The sequence below is a fragment of the Pseudorca crassidens genome, chromosome 3 (assembly GCF_039906515.1).
Source record: "Pseudorca crassidens isolate mPseCra1 chromosome 3, mPseCra1.hap1, whole genome shotgun sequence".
NCBI classification, from domain to species: domain Eukaryota; kingdom Metazoa; phylum Chordata; class Mammalia; order Artiodactyla; family Delphinidae; genus Pseudorca; species Pseudorca crassidens.
Window position 1 is genome coordinate 75,563,226 of NC_090298.1, and position 21,794 is coordinate 75,585,019.

General features: G+C 35.9%; 1 protein-coding gene across 4 annotated transcripts in view; it reads right to left on the reverse strand.

Moving 5' to 3' along the window:
- ARB2A (ARB2 cotranscriptional regulator A) overlaps positions 1–21,794 on the reverse strand; it is a 420,212-nt gene that overhangs the window by 189,498 nt on the left and 208,920 nt on the right. For all 4 annotated transcript variants that reach the window (XM_067731229.1, XM_067731228.1, XM_067731226.1 and 1 more), the window contains one exon: positions 3,052–3,171. In XM_067731229.1, coding sequence (XP_067587330.1) covers positions 3,052–3,171 — 120 coding nt within the window. The remainder of the gene's footprint in view (positions 1–3,051; positions 3,172–21,794) is intronic.

Consider the following 21,794-nt stretch of genomic DNA (forward strand, 5'->3'; position numbering starts at 1 on the left):
TTAGCAAAATACAAAAGCTCCACAACTATTTTGTGCTCTAAATTTAAAAGTAATTTTTCAGATTTCTATTAGTAGTACCTTAATTTTAAACTCCAATTATACGTAATTTTAACTTAATAAATGGCAAGATACATTTTAGCATGGGTCCTGACTGGTACCTGTTTTTAAACAATAAGCACTACAAGTAATTACACGTAATATTGAAAATGTACTAGTCACACAGTTCACATCTAAAATAAATTTTCTTAAAATTCATGACCTAAAAAGGAATGTGAACTTGAATGAGGATGGTAGAAGAACAATCTCCATGCATTCAAACATAATGCTACAAACTAGCGCTGTTCCATCTATAAGGGGTTTGTGTGTGTGTGTGTTTGTGTGTGTAGAGTCTTGAATCAGGAGGAAAATTTTATGATAATTTTTAAAAAGTTAAACTTTACTGAAATCCAAAAGATTTCATGTCTGATGTGCATTATGTACTATTGAGATAAAAAACTAAACCGTAATTTAAGATGTCCACAACTCACTTCCTTGTAAAGTTAATATTAAATATTTTAATCCATGTAAAACAATTTCATATAATACACATATGTTGAGAAATCCTGAGAGAATATTTGTCAACATTTTAAACACCATGAGTTTTCCTCTAAGAATAATGGGGAGAATAGGAAAGAATATTATTCAGCTTTAGGCAAAAACAAAAGGTTTAAACATATTTCAATTTTTTTTGTTGTTTATCAATGCTATCTTTCAAAAATCCTTGAAACTAAGTAGAAACACAATGGTCTTAAATATATTAATCAAGCATTGTCAAAAATTTATGTAAAACTTAGTGTACAATGTTATTTATTTAGAGAAATTTTTTTCAATAGGTCATAAACTACTTTTTCTTCAGCTTCCACCATCTATACACCTTCTTTATATACCCCTATCAAAGTTACTTGACAAAAAGTAGCAAATATACGAAGTTGAGATAATCGCCATTAATATTTTAAAACCTAAACAAGGTATATTACGTTAAATAGACTTCTCAGTCCTGGTGTTGCCTGTCAGATATGTGATGTGCCAGTGGTTATATTATATTCCTCCTCCCATGCATGCACCTCCTGCAGAGATAGCAGACTACAGAAGCTGACCCTTACTGAGACCATCTTGTCTCTCTGACAAAGCTCCTTTTTAACTTCTTACTTACTGGTTACTTCCTGTGATGGAGAAAAACTTTAGCTCAGCTTGTGATAATTTCACAGGCCCTGAGGACCCTGACCCTAATAGCCTCAAGGTCAGAAGTCAAGTCTTGTTCTGAAACATCTGTGTGCTTTATATTAAAGTGGAACAAAAGTGCAGAAATATCCACCAGTGTGTGACAAGAAGGACAGGCAAAATAAGACTGACATACTGGTCATCTGTTACTCTGGCATCTTAAATTCATTTCTAAAACTGTCCAAAATTCACTTAAATTCCAAATTTGATGTACAAAAGGTTTTCGTTAACTGTCTTAAGGTAAAAATATGGAAATTTATGTTTTACAGAAATCTGAAATTTGAAGTCTTACAGGCCTTCAGACATATTTTAAGCTATTCTGTAAGTCATGAAATTTCATGTTTTATGTAATTTAATGCTTACAGAAAGAAAACATAAGGTACATATATATCAGCTATATACGTGTGTGTTTGTATACATCTATATCTGTATGGTTAAAAGAACTATTTGAAAAGCAACATTCACATTTTAAAAAGGACGTCATACTTGTATGTTAGAGAGCTATCTTAAGATACCCATTATGTATTAAAATAAATAAATTCAGCAGTTAAAAGTACTTGAATATAATTTCAAAAAAAGTGAAATCAATTTAAGAAATAAATGATTTATTTACTGATCTTAAGAGAGCACAGTATTTGTAAATTTAGGTCAGCTAAAGTGTTCTCCGGTGTCACCGCTAGTTTTATACCTAAATCATGTGGGTAAGCAATAAGGTGTGGGAAAGTTGAAAAGACCATGGAAATATATTTAATTTCCATGATGAAGAGAAATACACAGCAAAGTTTAGAAACATAAAAATTAGACAACCAATGCTGCGCCGGCTTTTAATGTCCACTTTAGGCCATTTGGATTTAAAATTATCAAATGCACTTTTATCAAATTAACCATTTTATTAGAGCACTGGTACCTTCCTGTGACATAAGGGGTAATGGACATGGAGCACATTTTTAGGACTGATTATATATCATGAATCATTCATACCTGCACAAAGTGTGCTAACTGCAATACTGAATATAATACTGACCAAATTTAGAAATCTTGATAATTTTTCCACTATGTACACATAATCTTCACCCTAGGAATCAGATTATTTTGAAATGCAAAGATTTTTAAGACCAAGCATTGAGTCCCACTTAGATTAATGGGAGCTTTCTAATAGTTTTAATACTAATTACATGGATTCTGATCAAGTACTAACTTGAAGAGATAGCAGTTTTGTCAGTTAAAGGGTCTACTGAAATTTTAAACACTTTACAGATAATAATGCTTCAACGATGTACCCATTAAAACAAGAATCACAAATATAAAATGTATGGAAAGTGGGGCTATAATGTAGAAGTTAAAAAGTAATATGTATAGTGGGAAGCAGCCACAAAGCACAGGGAGATCAGCTCGGTGCTTTGTGACCACCTAGAGGGGTGGGATAGGGAGGGTGGGAGGGAGATGCAAGAGGGAGTAGATATGGGGATATATGTATATATATACCTGATTCACTTTGTTATACAGCAGAAACTAACACACCATTGTAAAGCAATTATACTCCAATAAAGATGTTAAAAAAAAAGGTAATACATAAATAAGGAACAGGCAAAAAGCTTTCTGGTTAGCACTGAAAAGTTCTACCACAATAAAGAAATATACTCTTTTTAAACATCATAAAATTATTTATTCAAAATACATAATTTTCATCCTTTATAAAATAATTTAAAGTAATGACACCACGAAAAAGGGAGTGGAGGGGATAAATCCGTAAGGAGTTTGGAAATTAGCAAGAGTTAAATATGCACTTACCAGTTCAACAAAAGCAAGTCCTCCATAGCTATGAGCAACAAAAAATACATTCTCAGCTGCAGATTGGGCTATGAAATGGTCCCACACATAGACTGCATGTTCTTCAGGAGAACCATTTTCCTATAAGTAAAACAAATGTAATATATATCATACTGTATCTAATTATTATCATAGTAATCAAAAATTAAATTATATGCTTGCTTACATAGCACAAGAACTAAGATGGTTATAGCTCATTCCAAATAATAACAATACAAAAAAACTACATTGAAGATCCAAATTAGGGAATAAATTAGTATTAAACCATTAGTAAATTACTGCTAAACTTAAGTGCTACTATAATATTCTGAAAGAAAGTATTTTAAATAAGTACATTTTTGAGGGGAAATTGCTCATTCTGGGCATATCTGAGATATTAAAATATATCTAAGTACATTAGAATTGCATAGCAGAAAGTTATAGTGGTCTTATGATAAAACAGTATAACACTAAGAAAAATCAGATACATTTCTATATGTATACCTGAAAATACTTATAGTATACATACAGCTAAATTATTTGATTTATAAAATTGTAAGTACCTCTGTAAACTGAAAATAAGCAGAAAATTAACAACAAATATTTTCAATTTATATTATTTTAAAAATACACCTTTTTCCTAAAAGAATTTTCCATACATATTTTATTTCTAGAACTGGAAGAAATCTAAACATATAAACCTGGGACCTTTTATACTTCTCCTAATTTGCTAATCCCTAATAAATGTATGAATGTTGCTTTAGTTCCAAAAGTTCTATAACAACTTCATTTTATTGTGTTTATTGCTATAGTTGGCACATTTTGTGATTAAAACTCGGATAATGTGAAAAAGGAAGAAAAAGAAAAAACAACCAACCAAAGAGCTAAAAAAACCCAAACTGATAAAACCTAAAACAGATCGTGAAAATGTTTTGTGTGAATATTTCTTGGAAGCTTTAACACCAAAAGACTAATTCCCTAAGAATGTCATGGTACTAGACAATGAACACAATTTATTCACATTTTCCATCTCAGAAATTTTTAAATATCATATTAGGGTCCATATGAATGGCTTCACTTACCACCTAAAAGCTGTTGTTCCCTAATGACTATCTCCACCCTGAATTTCTCTCCAGAGCTCCAGACCCAAGGTCATTTCCTTTTGAATGCCTCACAGATACTTCAAACTCAACCAATTCAACACCTTGCTAATAATTTCCTCTCCAAACCTGTGTCACTGTCTTTGCTCCCCACCTCCTGCTGAAATCTGAGCATCATCTTTTATTTCCCTCTCCCTCAAACTCCACATAAAATCAATCATTAAAAACCTGTTGATTCTGTCCCCAACTGTCTCTTAAAGCCATCTACTTCTCTCCCTTCTCATTTCCTCTGGCTTAGCTCAAGCCCATCCTTTCACAAGTGGATGACTGCAACAGTCTACAGTCCAAGTTTCCCTGCCTCTAGGATTGCCCATTTAAATGCTCTCTCTAATTCCGTAGTAAGAATAACCTTTCAAAAATGCAAATATGGTCATGTTGCCATGTTGCTCACTCACTGCTTAGAACTCTTTGAAGTGTTTTTATTGCCCTCAGGACCAAGTTCAAACTCAGAATGACACTAAGGCCTTACATGATCTGGCTTCTGCCTCGAAATGTATGTGCAAAATACAATGACCCAAAAGATATACTTCTCCAACCATGAGAGACCACACAGAACACTCTCTGTGTTCCAACTGCAGGGAACAACTTATAGTAACCTAACTGTGCCATACTTTTCTTATTTCTGGGCTGTTTTTGTTATTGTTGTTTGGAAAGTGACCCAAGTGTTCTGCCTTTAATTCACCCACCACCTTTACCTGCATAATTCCTACTTGTCTTCAGAACTCAAATAAAACATCACCTTCTAGTGAAAGTTTTCCCTCTCATCCCCAAGGCTAGGTAATGTCCTACAGCCACATATTGTACATGTTCCCATTATTGCACTGAATAGTTTGTATTGTAATTGCTTGTTAATCAAATTCCTGAGGCCAAGAGCTGTGTCTTCTTCATTAAATCACAGGGTAATAAATAAATAACAAAAACACAACATGTCTCTTCAGAAATGATTACTTACAACCTTGTAGTCATATACTAAAATACAAATATACTTTCAAAGATATCTATTAGTAACATAAATACGAAATTACCCACACCTAAAGTATGTAAAATAAATAGAAGAATCATAATTGGAAGGAAATCTTTGTAGGCATTTTTGGCTTTAGTAATTTAGCTTTTATTAGTATAAAAAGTAGGAAAATAGTTATCATCAAAAGCAGGATAGTGGTTAACTCTAAGGAAGAGAGATAGAGTTGTGATTGGGAAATAGACTTCTAGTGGCTGGCAATGTTTCATTTCTTGACTGGGGTAGCAGTTACACAAGTGTGTTCTTTTTTTGTTTGTTTGTTTTGCGGTACACGGGCCTCTCACTGCTGTGGCCTCTCCCGTTGCGGAGCACAGGCTCTGGACGCACCAGGCTCAGCGGCCATGGCTCACAGGCCCAGCCGCTCCGCAGCATGTGGGATCTTCCCGGACCGGGGCACGAACCCGTGTCCCCTGCATCGGCAGGCGGACTCTCAACCACTGCGCCACCAGGGAAGCCCCACAAGTGTGTTCTTTATAGCTATAGTTAAACTGACTAATACATACTTAGCACTTTTCTGTACATATATATAAAGGGACCATAGAATTTATTCTACAAACCTTTGAGAGTGAAGAAAGGTAATGTTAGTAATTGTGCTTGGAGAACAGGTTTAAACTGGGACTGTCTAGAGAAAACCCAGATACCTGGTCTCCCTAGTTATATCTCACAATGAAATGTAAAAACAAAACAGGAATAGAGATAACAAAGCTTCTATCTGCTGATAGTTGGCAGAACTAACAATGTGAAATATCTGTGATGGTCCTAAATATTCTTCTATATATGGACAGAATAAAAACACATAGGAGATTAGATTACTCTGTCCCCCTACACTCTGCGCTGGAAGTGGAAATGTAAGGATGATACGAGTTAAGCCATGATCCTGGCCTTCAATGTGTTTGCAATTTCATAAGGGTGTTAATACATAAAGAGAGGAGAGGCATTAGTGTGTGAGGAGTATTACTTTCTCTATTCCTGATGGACTGTCCTGACACCAAGTCCAATGGGTCTGTTATAAATTCACACTACCTGACCTCAGCGAAGTCCTGCCTGCTTTCTTCTCACAGTCACTAATTCTTCCTTTATACTGTTGAGAGCCTATCTGTCCCATCCCTCTCATTCCCACCTCATTTTGAGTCCTCCTACAATGGATTCTTAACTAGTCTCATTTCTTTTAGTCTCTCCCTTTACTTTGTTGCCACCTTAATCTTGCTGAAGCCTGGCTCTGATCAACTCACTCTCCTGCCTGAAAGGTCATTTACTGAAATGGTTGCCACTGCCTACAAAATAAATAACTGGAACTCTTTAGCCAACATCTCTAAACCCATCTTTCCAGCCTTCCTTCTTACTATTTCCAGGGATCTTATTCATGCTCCAGGGAAAATCTGGATTACACATGAATAGCTGAAAATCCTAGACAAAACTGCTATCATGAAATCCAGTCTGGGATCTCATGGGTAATGCAGCTCAGACTAAGCAAAACCTAAAGGTGAGAACACTTCCAAGGGAGCAGTTCAGCAGTAACAGACTCTCCCACTACTTCGGGTGATGGCAGAGTGAATGGAAAGCAAGGGATGGAATAAGTAATTTCAGAGGAAAAATCAGCAAAACTTTGATATATAAGGGAAACTGCCAACCAGGCCCAAATGTCCCATCTATGACTAAAGGAGAGCTAAGAACTAACAGTTCTTTCCCCTGTTCACATATAAAGACTAGTGTTTTCAGAGATTAGTATTATAGCTGAGTCTTTTCTTCCACAGTCTATGGCGATATCTGTTAAAATGGTCTATGAGCAGCAGGAAAAAGAAATCTCAAGTATCCATGTGCCCCAAGTACTTAAATATTTTCAGCCTGACTGTAAGGTCATCAAATTATTCTTTAGTTTTAGATTTTAAAACCTAATGTTCTAAAAAGCCAGACTCAATTGAAAAAAAATGTCTTTAACACCTACTTAGGGGGTTATCCATAGGCACAACTAAACCATTATACAAGATTATTCTAGGCCACACTTGACACACATTGACCCAAAAAGATCCAGGGTAGGAATCACAGTTTGCCATCAGGGCAGCAGCAGGCATTCTTTCTAATGGAAGCCTCACAGCAGTTCCTGTAGCAGACACAACACAGAACCTTGTGGGAGTTACTCTCTTTGGCCCATGGGGTGTTAGCTCAGGAGTGAGGGAATCGGACTCACCTTGGGCAGATACAGGAGTTATCCTGCCTTAAAAGTCTTATAACCTACAGAAGCCAATACCTCTTGCAACAACTCCATAGGCATGGCTTCCAGGGTCCTTGTCTGCAAGGGACTTGCCCAATTACAAGAGTTACTACCCTCAGGGAAGATCAAACTTATGATTTTTATAGTCCATTATAATTCCTTCTAATCCAGATGCAGTTTACCAACCAGGGGTCATTTTCTACCATAGGCAGTGTTGCCCAGCAACCAATCACTTAGAGTGGATGCCATGGTATGTTTTCCAGAGCCTCCTTTAGTTAGAGGCACTCATTTCCTGAGCGTGCAAGTGGCACACTTGGCAGCGGATAGCTTTAACTGAGGTACTCTCTAGGAATTGCCCGCAGCCAAATAAAGCTATCTTGACTAAAGTTACAATCCCACCTCTGAGGCAATTTACATCCAATGTCTGGTTGAGATGATGTGGATCTATAAAGGACCTATCTCTTGCCTCAAGGCAGGACATCTCTGAAAAGCCAACCCAGATCCAGAGATCACCAAGGAGTTAGATGAGGCCTTTGTTGTGACTATATTGAAGTTCAACTCCTTGGACCAAAATCTATTGTTTTGCTCTCCTACAGGTGCTGATCCCAAGAGAATCCCCCAACAAACTTCTTACATGCAACTTCAGAATCTGTTACCTGGGAAACCTAACTTAAGACACCACCTTATCAGGCTTCCAGGGACATAGAGCTAGAAAGTTAACTGCAGGTCAGATTCTCATACAGAAGGGGAAGGAGTTTTGCTAACCTTTGACCCACAGCATCTTACAAGCAATATATGGAAAGTATTTAATCTATTTACATGTATTATTATCCTGACTATTATCCTTACTAAAACTACTGTAAAATATTGTTGGATCAAGTTTACATGTCAGTTCTACTATTAGCCATGGTAGCTTAAATTGAATCCTGTACTATTTCATTGGTTCTTCTCTATCCTGCTATTTATCTAATCTGCCATGTCACTTCTTCCTTCTAGAATATAAGCAATTTGAAGGTAGATTCTCTTTTGGATTCAAGCTATAAACAGAAGGCATGCTATAGGCATTTAATAAATGACTAACAATGCTAGTACTATACACTGTTGACAAAGTACCATGAGATGCACTGCAAAAACCAAGACAAAGGAATATTCAAACTCCATTTCAGGAATCTAGCTTCTAATAATCTGGAAAGTGGCAAATGACTGACGTTCAGAGACGTTTATCACTGTCTCATTTATAGAAGCAAATAACTGGATAACGCCTAAATGTCCAATAATGCAAAACTAAATATTTAAGTAAATTACAGTTTATCTGTCTAAGTAGCTATAGTATTCAGTGAGTTTATGAAGTAATACATGCAGTTCATCTAATTTTATAGGTGGTATAATTTTCACTATGAAAAAAGGCTTGAAAAAGACTAGGAAGAATCAAATAAAAATATTAAAAGCAGCTGCTTATGGATGGTGGGATTATGAATATTTTCTATTTTTAGTTCCTTTAGATCTTTCTGAACTTTCCAAAATTAGTACAAAGTGAATGCTCTTTATAATAAAATAAGAAAACAACAACGAAAAAATCAGAAATCCTACTGAATAACTACTGCTGGCTTCTAAGAGGGAATCAGCATCTGAGTGGGATCTTTACATCTTCATATCTAACAAATTCTAACATCTGTGCCGAACCCACTGCATGTTTACAAGTAGCAAATCAAAGGGGTTGTTTCAAACAGGTGTAAGAGTAAAAAGTGATAGCTGAAAAAACAGAAAACCCACAGAAACTGGAAGAGCACATATAGCGCAAGGAGTCTGGGACTACTAGCATTGTCACTGAGCAACTTAAGGGCAGTGCTGCATCTAAAGCACGATAACTGACAGGAACAATCGTGATCCTGAATCGTCAAAAGAAAGTTAATGATGCTACATGAATTCCGTATTTGAAGGACTATAATTAAGGAATAGTTTAACTCAAAGTATTATTTTTAAAAACAGGTGATAAAGGAGTTAAACCTTAGCTATAAAAAACCTGGCTTTCTTATGTGACTATTTCCCAAGGCTTTCACAAATGTATGGCTTTTTCCTATTCAAATGTTTAGAAAAGCCAGATCCTCATCATTGTAAGATGCAACAAATTCTGCCAAAAATTTGCTGCTTCCTGCAACAGTTAAGCCCAATAATGGTAGCACAGGAATTAATTAACTTAGAGTAGTTTTTAATATATATTTCTGACATATTACATTACTAAAACCCCATTTTATAAATGAGATGGTGCTGTTCCAAGGCGCATCTGTGTCATTCTAACCCACAGCCCACACTGTGTCCACAATCATTATATATTTATAAACCAGAATCCACAGAGTGTATACTACCAGCAGTGTCTTTTGAAACTAAACAGATTTCAAGAGGAAAGACTTTATAATATGCCTCAATTACAGAAATGCAAACATACTCAATCTACTTTACAGGTTTCTCCATGAATTTCACATCAGAGTGCATTTTGTATTGAGTAACTTCAAGCTGGCTGATTTTAAAATATGCAAATATACAAAGTGCATGAAGACAAAAGTAAATCGATTAATTAGAACTTGCTAGTGGCAGAATGCATAGAATATTTACACCGTGGAGCTCAGTAGTATTCAGAGTACAGGCTGAATTTCCTGATGTACTCTTGGCATCATTAATTGTTAAATGCCAAACAGAAGTGATACAGTAACCAAAGCCTTATCAACTATGCCAGATTCTACTACCTAGGCATTGCAAGGTCTGCATTTATGATGGAATACCTGAGCTGATAACACATGGAATTATCTAAACAACATTTGCATATTTGTGTAATTATTTTCTAAGGTTAATTAGCTCCTGTAAAGCATTTCGCCCTTTGAGACTGCTTACAGTGACAGGTTCACATATTTTCTGAACCATTGCCAAACCTGACAGATTTTTCTTCAGCTAACCTGTTGCTACGAAGTTATAAAATGAGTTCTCCTATAATATATATTTTAAACTTATAACTGATTTTAGGAAAAAAGTAAAATGAAAATTGAATGAATTTCAGGGTTTTTCAAATGTCCAATTTTAAAATCAAAACTTCAAGATTATTTTGTTTTACTTTACATAAGTCTTTCTGTGATTACAATGGTAAGCATATCTACTAAGAAAGTTTCTTTATGAATAATAAAGTCTAGCATTTTTTACTTTAAACCAGCACATACCTATGTCATTAACTCCGGCTGTGTCACATATATTACACACACACACACACACACACACACACACACACTCTCTCTCTCTCTCTCTCTCTCTCTCTCTCTCTCTCTCTCTCTCTCTCTCTCTCTCACCCACCAGCTGCCCTTAGTTCTATCACTGATTTGCTACTTACACTGGAGGCATCAGCTGGAGAAAGAACACTAATATAAAATCCACAATTTTTTATGACAAAATCTACAAATCAAAATTGTTTCTTTTAAGATGCTAAAACCTCATTAGGTAAAATATGGCTAAATGAAATCCAAATGGGAGGCAGATATCCAAGTCAGAGGGATTTATGAGGATGCAAAAATGTAAGTTACCTTCTTGCACCCAACCAATCCACAAGTACAAGATAGAAGAAAATTTATACTTTTAGGAATTGGTCAGTAGGGTATGCTTTCAGAAGAAATGAAACACAAATAGCATATGACCCTAATCCAGAAAGACACACACAAGAAAATCATATGGTTTAGCTTTAAACGTTTAGATGATTCTGTTATTCAATTCCTTTGCACATGAAGAGTATAAATTGTACATTAGTACAGAACAAAACATTTATAAGAACAGTTATGTGTAAAATATATTTTGTAATGTCATATGGAATATAATTTTATTTTAATCCAGTTAAATACTTTGGATTAAAAATTTATCTTCATTTTGTCATATTTTAAATGTGTTATCTTTTAAAAAGTATAGGCCTTTGTGTTTAATGATGATTAAAGGACTAGGAGTACATATGAATGCATAAAAACTGATGTTACAGCATACATCTAGCAAAAACATCTTCAAAAATAAAGGACCATTATATGGTCTTTAAATATTAAATGGAACCATATGAAGTTACCAATATTAGACATTTTTGACCTTAAAAATAGCAATTTCATACAATTCAACCTTAAACATAATGAAAACAAACAAAAGAAATATAAGCTTGAGCTATTTTAAAACTATCCATTTTTTTCCTACCTTTTAGGTGTCAAGATATTATAGACGGCCATCAATCTTAGAGACAGATTCAAGGCTACCTTACTTGTCAATATGGCTATATTTAATAAACTATAAATAGAAGACATTCATAATGATCATAACTGACAAAGGACCGGTATACAGAACCATATCAAACACATTTGAATTTCACAGATTTTCAAGCTTAACGTGTCCAAAAGTAAACTCTGTATCGGTTTCCCAAATCCTATTATCTGTTCTTCCTTTAGCCTTTCTCATCTTGTCAAGTGGTACCTCCACTATCCCAGTTGTTCATGCCAAAAATCTGGAAGTCATCCCTGACATCTTCCTCTTCCTCTGTCTCTCTTATTGATCCAACTTAATTTATCCTCCAAAAAATATTTCTAGAATCCATAGCTTCTCTCAATTTCCACTCTTACTATCTCAGCCCAAGCTATCACCATATCTTGCCTAGGATGCTAACCACTTGAACTGGCTATATGCTTTCTCTCATTTAATCTTTACAATGACTTTATGACACAGACACTCTAAATATCCCAGTTTACAGAGATTAATTATTTTGTTCAAGGTCATACAACTTGCCAGATTACAAACTAGTCTGTCTGGTTCTAGCATCTGAACTTCTATGCTATACTACCTATTCTTTTAAATGATATGTGTGAAAGTTAAACTTTGTCTTTTTATGCATTTGAATATAAAATTCAAACAACAATTAACCAACGAATTTAGGGGAAAAATGGATAATCAATTAATTATAACCTATTATTTATAGAAATGGTGCCAAATGTTTTGTGATTGGGCCATGATTGCCACAAAATAGGTATAACCTGGAATGAAAGGAAGATAAGAGCTGGTAGGATTCTTAGATTCCAAAACCATGCTCCAGAGCACTTCTGACAAAGTAAACACTGATGATCCTACCCACTTTAAAAAAATTTAGGCTCTCCTCTCTTACTGCAATCTACAATACAATCATAAAAATGCTTTTATAGCACATATGGAGGCAAGCACGGATCTAAATACTTCACAGGTATTAACTCATTTAATTCTGACAATCCTATGAAGTACTATTTTTACCCTCATAATCAGCTAAACAGGCCAAAAAATGATTAAGGAACTTACTCAAGAAAATTGCTAGTATATGGCAGAGCCAGAATTCAAACCTAGGTAGTCCAACTCCGTATCAGTAATCTTAATCATTTTATACTGCCGTGTTAAAACACCTTAATATCCTTTGCTCTCTGTAGGCATAATCAAGGTCATTGCTGTATATAGCAATGAACCAAATGGCGAAGGGCCTTTAAGAAAAAAGGGACTAGTGTTGCTTATGTAGACATCATGCACTGTGGGCCAGGTTCACATGACAAAAAACTTTCTTTGTGAAATGAAGCTCTTGGTTTTCTGAAAGTTAAATGTGTCCTCCTTTTCCTTGAATCATCTCTGCCACCTTATGAGAATTAAACTGAACCTGGCTTGAGATCTATTATTAATATTCTGCCATTCAGTCATCCATAACAAAGAATAAAGCTAAGTGAGAGAAGCTAGACACAGAAGACTACATATTGTATGATTCATTTTATAGGAAGTTCTAGAAAAGCCAAAACTATAGTGTTAGAATCAGTGGTTGGCAGGGTCAGAAAACGTTTGTTGACCCTTGCTGTAAATACTTGCAATCTCAGTTCCAGCTTAGTGGCAGATTAAACATCCATATTTTTAAGACAGCATTATCTCCCCATACCCTATACACACTACAGTAAAAGATTTTTTTTTCAAAGACATAAATCCACAAGGCCTAGGAGGACAAGGGAGGAGAAAACACCATGACATTTGGAAGATGAGCAGATATAAGAATGGTAACTGATTTAGCAGATCTGAGACAGTCAAATCCCAAGCTGGCGATGGGTAAAGCTAAAAACTAATCCCATTTATACTGTAAAATCCTCCAAAGCACAGAGATAGTATTCTAGGTACCCCCCAGGATTGAAGGAGAGTGGATGTATGTGCTAAAATAAGACTGTTTAACAGCATTTCTTTTCCCCTCTTCCATTCCACGCAACTCGGTAAATGTCTTTCCACATTCTGACAGGAGAGATTTTGAAATGGGGATAGCAGTACCATATGCAAATTGATATGGAATGTAGTGAACTACCTTCCCTCTCTTTCCCCAGCCTTCATCCCTTCTAAACTTTCGGATTGTAAGTAGTCAGACCTTCAGTCTCTAGGCAGAAGACTAGAGGAATCTTCTTTGGAAAATCAAACCAGGTTAAATAAAAGTTCTAAAGATACAGATGGACAGAGAAAGACAAATACTGTATGATCTCACTTATATGTGGAATCTAAAAACAAAAACAAACTCTGAAACAGAGAACAGATTGGTGGTTGCCAGGGTGAGGAGCAAGCGGGGTGGGAAAATGGGTGAAGGTAGTCAAAAGGGATAAACTTCCAGTTATAAGATAAATAAGTTCTGAGGATACAATGAAACAGCATGGTGACTATAGTTAACACTACTGTATTGTATATTTGAAAGGTGCTAAGAGAGTAGATTTCAAAAGTTTTCACTACACAAAAAAAGTGTAAATATGTGAGGTGATAGGCGTGTTAACTAACCTAAGATGTGTTAACTAACCTATTGTGGTAATCATTTTGTAATACATACATATATAAAATCACTACATTGTATACCTTAAACTTGTACAATGTTATATCTCAGTTATATTTCAATAAAGCTGGAAAAAATTCCAATACCAAAACCTCCCACAAAAAACAGATACAGATGGATGGGGGTGGGCATGGAGGAAAATTCCCAACAGACTACTCAGATTACTTATAGTGAAGCTCAAACATCACATGTCTCACCCATACACTCAGAGGTTCCAATTAGCTTTTTAATTCCCACTGATAAACATGAACAGACTGCCAAATATTATTAGACACATGAAGACAGCCTATAATACAAAATGGAAAGACCAGAATAAATAGAAAAAGGCAACTTGGAAGAAACTGAGACTTTTCAGAAAGAGGAAAATTTCAGAAACACTGCTATTATTATTATCAGAGAGATGAGAGAAAACAGTACACTCATAAAACAAGAACAGGATACTATTAAAAGGAATATTCAAAAAATAAAAAGAGCTCTAGAAAATTGAATGCAAAATAGCAGAAATGAAAAATCTGATAGAGGAGTCAGATGGTTAAGTTAAAGAAATCTTCTAGAAGCAAAAAGATATAAAAAATAGAAAAGTAATAAATCAAACAATAAGTTCAAGAGATTCATTATCCAAAAAAACAGAAGGGAGGAAATGAACAACAAAATTTCCCAGAACATTAGCTGTTGAACTGAAAAAGCTGACAAAGTACCCAATATAATGGCTGGATAGATCTAAATAAAGGTCTATCATTGTGAAATTTAGAACCCAGGATAAGAATATTCTATAAGTTTCAAGATAGAAAAATGAAAGATTAGGATTCAGAACAATTCTGGACTTTTTAATAGCAACAGAAGGATCAGGATGATAAAAGAAAGTCTTCAAAATTCAAAAGGAAAATAATACCCAACTTATAATTCTATACCCAGCTAAAATATCATCAAACATAAGTGTAAGATAAAGATATTTTCAGACATAAAGACACAAAAACAAAAAAAAAGTATATCTCATTACTCTCTTCTGAAGAAACAACTGGAAGATGTACGCCTTCAAAATAAGAATAAACCAAGAAAGATGAAGGCATGAACTACAGGAAATGGAAGAAATAACACAAGAAAGTAAAAACAGTAATCTTCAGAGAAATGGTGAAGGAAGATGTCAGGATGATAGCTGGACACCAGATGCAGTGGGCAACCAGACTAGGTGGTAGCAGTGCGACTCAAGACACAAATATGCTGAAGGCTGTCATCACCATGACCCCCACTACAAATGCATCATCATCTTAAGACATAATGACCCAATGAGCCTGAGCTGGATTTGGATCTGGATTTTCCTAACCTCTTGCTAATGAGATTACGGTGTACTGTTAATGCTCTGTTGCTGATTCAGCTGAGGACACTCATTATACTTCACAAAAGTGTTGTAGGACCTAGCTATAGACCAGGGTAAGCTTAGAAACAGGAAATACAGGGACTTCCCTGGCGGTCCAGTGGTTAAGACTTCACCTTCCAATGCAGGGGGTGCAGGTTCAATCCCTGGTTGGGGAGCTAAGATCTCATATGCCTCGGGCCAAAAAACCAAAACATAAAACGGAAGCAATATTGTAACAAACTCAGTAAAGACTTGAAAAATGGTCCATATCAAAAAAAAAAAAAAGTAAATATAAAGAGCACACTCCCTTTAACCATATTTCTGCTTATTTCCTCTGCCAGATGCTCCAACTGTTGAAAGCCATGTTTTTTAAGACTATATTGTCTCCTGAGTTTCCTATAAGGGGCCTGTTGTAAATGTTTAGGGAAGCTGAAGTCAGAGCGTGATCCAAAGTATGTGTTCAGCTTATCTGCTACTAGGAGCTTTCATCTAATACTAGCAATATTTTCCTTTCCTTACACAATTAGGCCCGTGTTTGCTGCTCAACAATTTGAAGTGAACAACATATTATTTAGAAATACATATAGTAATACTTGTAGTTTGACTGTGACATACCATTCAGTACCCCAAGCCCCCACCTCAGTAAGACTGAAGCACTCATTTTCCCATCTGCTGTGAGTGTTGATGGCTGACAGCTCTAGCAGCCAAGGATTCCCCAAATCCCTCTTTCCTGTCACTGATTTCAGGGAAAGAGAACTACCATGCCCAAGATTATGCTTCCTTCTTGGAGAGAAACCGCTTCCAAAGACTGGTTAGTGCTAGAGAATAAGTTCCTGGCTCCTTGCCCGAATTTTGGAACTCTATAGGACTATCTTTGTAGCCTGCGAGGGTCAGTAGTGATGCCTTCACTTCTTTATAGGTTTTTATCCTGAGAATAATCCCCAGCAAATCTTCTACATGCTAATCTCTGCATCAGAGCCTGCTTCCCAGGGAAACTGACCTGTGACAGCTGGCTCCAGTGAATGGTCTGAAAAAGTTGACTCTAAAGTATTGAATCGAAATTTTGGAGCTGGATGACCTATCCACCAGCTGGCTGAAAATGCCAGTAGTAGGTGGAGCACTGATAAACCCTGGTACATAGTAACAGTGCAACTGCTAAAAACTTTCACTAGTGATGAACTGGAAGTATATACTGGTAGAAAGGAATGTACAAGGAAGTACATGTATTGACACCTTAAAGTACATCATTAGAAGGACTATGGAATTGGATGGCTATTTCCAAAGGCAATAGAGTGATTAATCAGCATAAGAATAAGTGTGAAAGCCAGAGAGCTTCCTTAGCAGCATATAAAGAGGCTCTCTTCTCCTGCAGCAGGAGGGCCAAAGAACCTAAGGACCAGGCCCAGTACTTTTATGAGAGAAGCAGAGCTCCAGGGAAACCTGGATTCTCCCCTGGCAGGTCTCAATGTGGGGTTAATACCCTGATTCAGGAGTGGAACCTAAAACATGGGATGGGTACAACTGGGTCACCTCAGTCCCCAGATTACCCTGAACCTTCAGGGCCTGCAGAAGTAGCCCATGTCTCCCAGTTAAAAGCTAGTGCTCTCCCCATGCTTGGAGATGGTACAGAAGCTGCTGCCTTTGCCAGACAACATGGCTTCCTCCACCCCACTTTCATGTCCACTGCAGACTCCAGCCCAACAATTAGGATTAAGTCACAATATAACCTAGCCAGGGAAGTGCTGGGCCTCTTAAGGGAGAAAGTGTAACAGGAAGGAGTTGCTTAGTCAGTACTGATAGGCAGGAGCAAGGGCAGTACAGAGTGCAAGGAGACTAAATTCTGAAGGTGCCAGATCAAGGCAGGCAGAAAATGAAGTTGGACAAAGGCAAGCTGATTGATATATAAGTACCTACTCAGGATACAGGATTTAATACTTGCCTAAATTTTCTATTGCTGCAGTTACACATTACCACAGAATTAAAAAGCACTTTAAAAAGCACTAATTTATTATCTAATAGTCTTGTGTATTAAAAGTCTGACATAGGTCTCAATGGGCTAAAATCAAGGAGTCCTTTCTGGAGGCCCTAAGGGAAAAATCCATTTCCTTGCCTTTTCCAACTTCTAGAGTCTGCCCCCTTGTCTTGCTGCCCCCTTCCTCCATCTCAAAGCAAGAAGCCTTGTATCTTTCTGGTCATTTTTCCAGAGTCACATCTCCCTCTCTTCCACTTTTAAGAACTCTTGTGATTACAGTGGGCTCACCCAGATAATCCAGGATAATCTCCCCATTTTAAGGTCCTTAATTTTAATCACATCTGCAAAATTCCTTTGCCATGTGAAATAACATACTCACAGGTTTCAGGGATTAGGATGTGGACATCTTAGGAGGCCATTATCCTGCCTACAACAACATCCTAGCAAGGACCCTGGGAGATGGGGATAATTCCTTGCTACGATCGCTCTTAGAACCTTGAAGAAAGTAATGATGTATACTAAGTGAAGATCCTTGTATCACATGTTATCACTCACAACACAGTGTCCATCTCAGAAGAGGCAATAAAACAACCAAGAAAACAGAAAGACTCAGACAGTTTATGTCTGCCAGAGTCTGCTATTGGCTACCTTAGTGCTAGCACAATCGGCACGGGAATGGAGAAGTCAGTGTGGCAAGGATGGATGTGATGCGAAGGCCCTCAAGCATGCATCTCGCTCACCAAGGCTGATCCAGCTACTGCCATCTAATGAATACAATCATCCTTCGGGATCCATGGGGGATTGGTTCCAGGACGCCCCGCAGATAACAAAATCCAAGGCTGCTCAAGTCCTATATATAAAATGACTTAGTTTTATATTAGTTGCTTATATAAAATGGTTGAATCCATGAATGTGGAACCTATGGATATGAAGAGCTGACTGTGCTTCAGCAGAGTGAGAAGTAAAAAGAAACACCGTGTGTGTGTGTGTGTGTGTGTGTGTGTGTGTGTGTGTGTGTGTTGGGGAAGGGGTGAAGTTTAATCCTAAAGGTAATTAGCATTATGACAGTACACTGAAGACATGCCAAGCATTCCAGACAGTTCAGTCTAGAACATTCTCTGGACAAAATGGTATATAGTCAGAAGCTAAGTATGTCTCATAGTATCTATATCTGAATCTAAAGCAATAATTATAATATAGCAAAAACTCATATGTCAAACCTGGGTCATCAAGAAAAGATAAATTATTTCCAGTGTGCTCTATCTAAGAAAGTAAGGCATTACACAGAACATTTTATAGAAATGTAGGGAGTGGAGGAAGGGAAATAATCCTCATGGAAGCTGGTATTTCCTGCGGGCCTTAGGAAGCTGAGGCGTTTGTATAGGCAGGACAATTATTGTTAGGCATCAGTGGATCAAATGTAAACGCTTATGATTTGATATCCCTGCTTTGTAAGACACATGTTAACCAGATGATTTGTCTGTGATTATACTGTGAAAGAGGAACCGTTCCCAAATATTTGATAATTTATTTTAAAACTATGCAAGGATTACGTACATCTGCCAGCGACAACATATTTTCTCTCTCAACCCCTACCCCACCCCACAAAGACCAATTCTCATCCAGAGAATGCCACTGAACCAGCTTTATGACTTCGGGTAGTTCACTTATCATCTTGGATGCTCATATTCCTCATTTGTACACAGGAGGTTAAGCTGTGAGACCTCGAAAATTATACCTTCTTTTAATCAAATAGAACAAAAACCTGGGAACGAAGAGTATATTATAGGGAGGTTGAACAGATACAAAATATGAAGCATGGCAAACAGCATTATAATAGATGTTTGAATTCAGTCAGGATATAACAAAGATGTAATTAATTACTTACATACTTGAAATAATTATTTACTTTGTCATAAACCAACTTCTTAAAACACCTTGAAAATATAATAATAAAAAATTTAATATTAATTCAAACATATTATATAGTATAGCTTCTCTACATGCTGTAATCAAACTTAATTCATTCAAACAAATTTGGATATTCTAAATTTGTGAAAAATTTGAATTTAAGTCCTATTTTAGCTTCCAAAGGTGAAGACAAGGTAGCAGTTCTAGAATTCATTTATTACAAGTCTAGTCTATCTTACGATTTTAAATCTAGATATTAAATTTTGGTTATCAATTGATATTTTAAAAATGTTAATATAGATTTGACTTAGCAATGGTTTTATTCCAATGAGACAGATTCCCAGGAAAAGGACTGCTGGGTTGAAAGGTATATGCTCTCTCACATTCACATCATAGCAGGTGAGAGCAATCTTTTCTTTGTATCCAGCCAACAATAGCTACTAGAGCCCCTTCAAATTTTTATCAATTACACCAGTTTATAGTTGTAAATTATCAGTATTTTGACATGCATTCCTTGTTAATGGAGAAGTTACTAAAATAAAACTAGTGCTTAGCATAATATGCTTTTTCACGAAGTTTTGTCTATTTACTGAAATAATTTAGCTTGATAAAAACTTTTCAACTTGCCCTAATTAGTGTAAACGTTTTAATAAAAAGCAGACATTTTAGAATGTCTCTATCCTAAGAAAAACATTTCCTCTACCACAGCCTAGAATTTTCACTGTAAAAACAAACTGAAATTTTTTACACATTTTAATAGTAAAAGAGAAAATTGGTATTTTAGAACAAGGTCACACCAAATGTTTCCTTCATTGTCCATCACAAAACACAGAGAATGATTTTACCATGCTATTTTTATTATCTCCTACGTATAGCAAAGATATTCTAATTAATAAGAAAAATATGAGAAAAAATAAGAAAACTAATCATATTTATTTTATTATTATTAATTATTATAGTAATGATAGCAGCTAACTTTTATTGGGTGGTTACCTCTTACCAGTTTCTGATCAAGTAATTTACATGTATTAACTCATTCAATCCTCACAATCACACTATGAGGTAGGTACTATTATGATTCCTATTGCATGAATGAGGCACAGAGAAGTTGAGTAGCTTGTTCAAGTGAAAACAGCTAATTAGTGCAATTCAGGATTAGGGCACAGGAAGTCTGAATTGAAAATCCCTACTGTTAACTCATGTGCTACACCAGCTCTCCCTCTGATCTTTCTGTCCTCCACAGTGTCTTGCAAGCTAACGTGTACAAGGGCCTGAAGGTTTAACTTGCACTTAAGTACTTTATTAAGAAAAGCAATCTGAAGACTCTTCTAAAAGAATTACAGGAAATTTATTTAACTTCTATTAGCAACATGATGAAATCATCAAAACTAAAATTATATATCCAAATTTTTAAAAAGAGATCAACTAGTACATTCAATAAAGGAATTCTAGAACCTCTATCTTGCTTCCTTTTTTTTAGACTAAAATATTATTTCCTTGTTCCCTTTGGCATCACTAATCAAACCACAAACACTTTTTCTGTAGAATATGTAATCACTTGAGACTAAATCCACGAGTATTCTGAAAATTGGACTACATCATGTAATTAAAATATGACTAAGTATCAGATTATTATTATATAAAATATTTTAAATTAAAAAGATGAATGATAAAATAAAACTGTAGTCGTTTTAGCAAACCAGACAATCTCCATTTTAGGATAACAGAACAGAAGGCTTCAAAGAATCTTCATATGCTATAAAGATCATCAGGACTAGACTGTCACATGGTGACCTTGCTGGCATCTAACTCCTCTAACAGTATTTGGAAGTGCATTGTTTCAAATCAATAACTAATTAACAAAGTACAAAAGAAGTTGCACTGTTTCCTTAGCTCCTTGTTAAAATGGCTTTTGGCAGCACATGGGCAGAAAGGTCGCTTTTATGACATCTCCAGGAGCCTTTCAACACCCTGCCTCTGTCAGATTAAATTACTTTTAGCAATTAATTGTCATAAGTTAAAACAGAAGCACATTTGTTACAGCAGGCTGTCATAATGACATGGTGAGTAGTTGTTTTGATATGAATTTCTTCGACTGACCTTCTATCATATCTTAATTTTTCTGGTTGACCTAACTGGAAGATTGGGAGCATGTCTTAACTCAAAAAGCACAGGCTAAACCCTGGGGGTCTTGGAATGAGACACCAACAAATAACTGAAA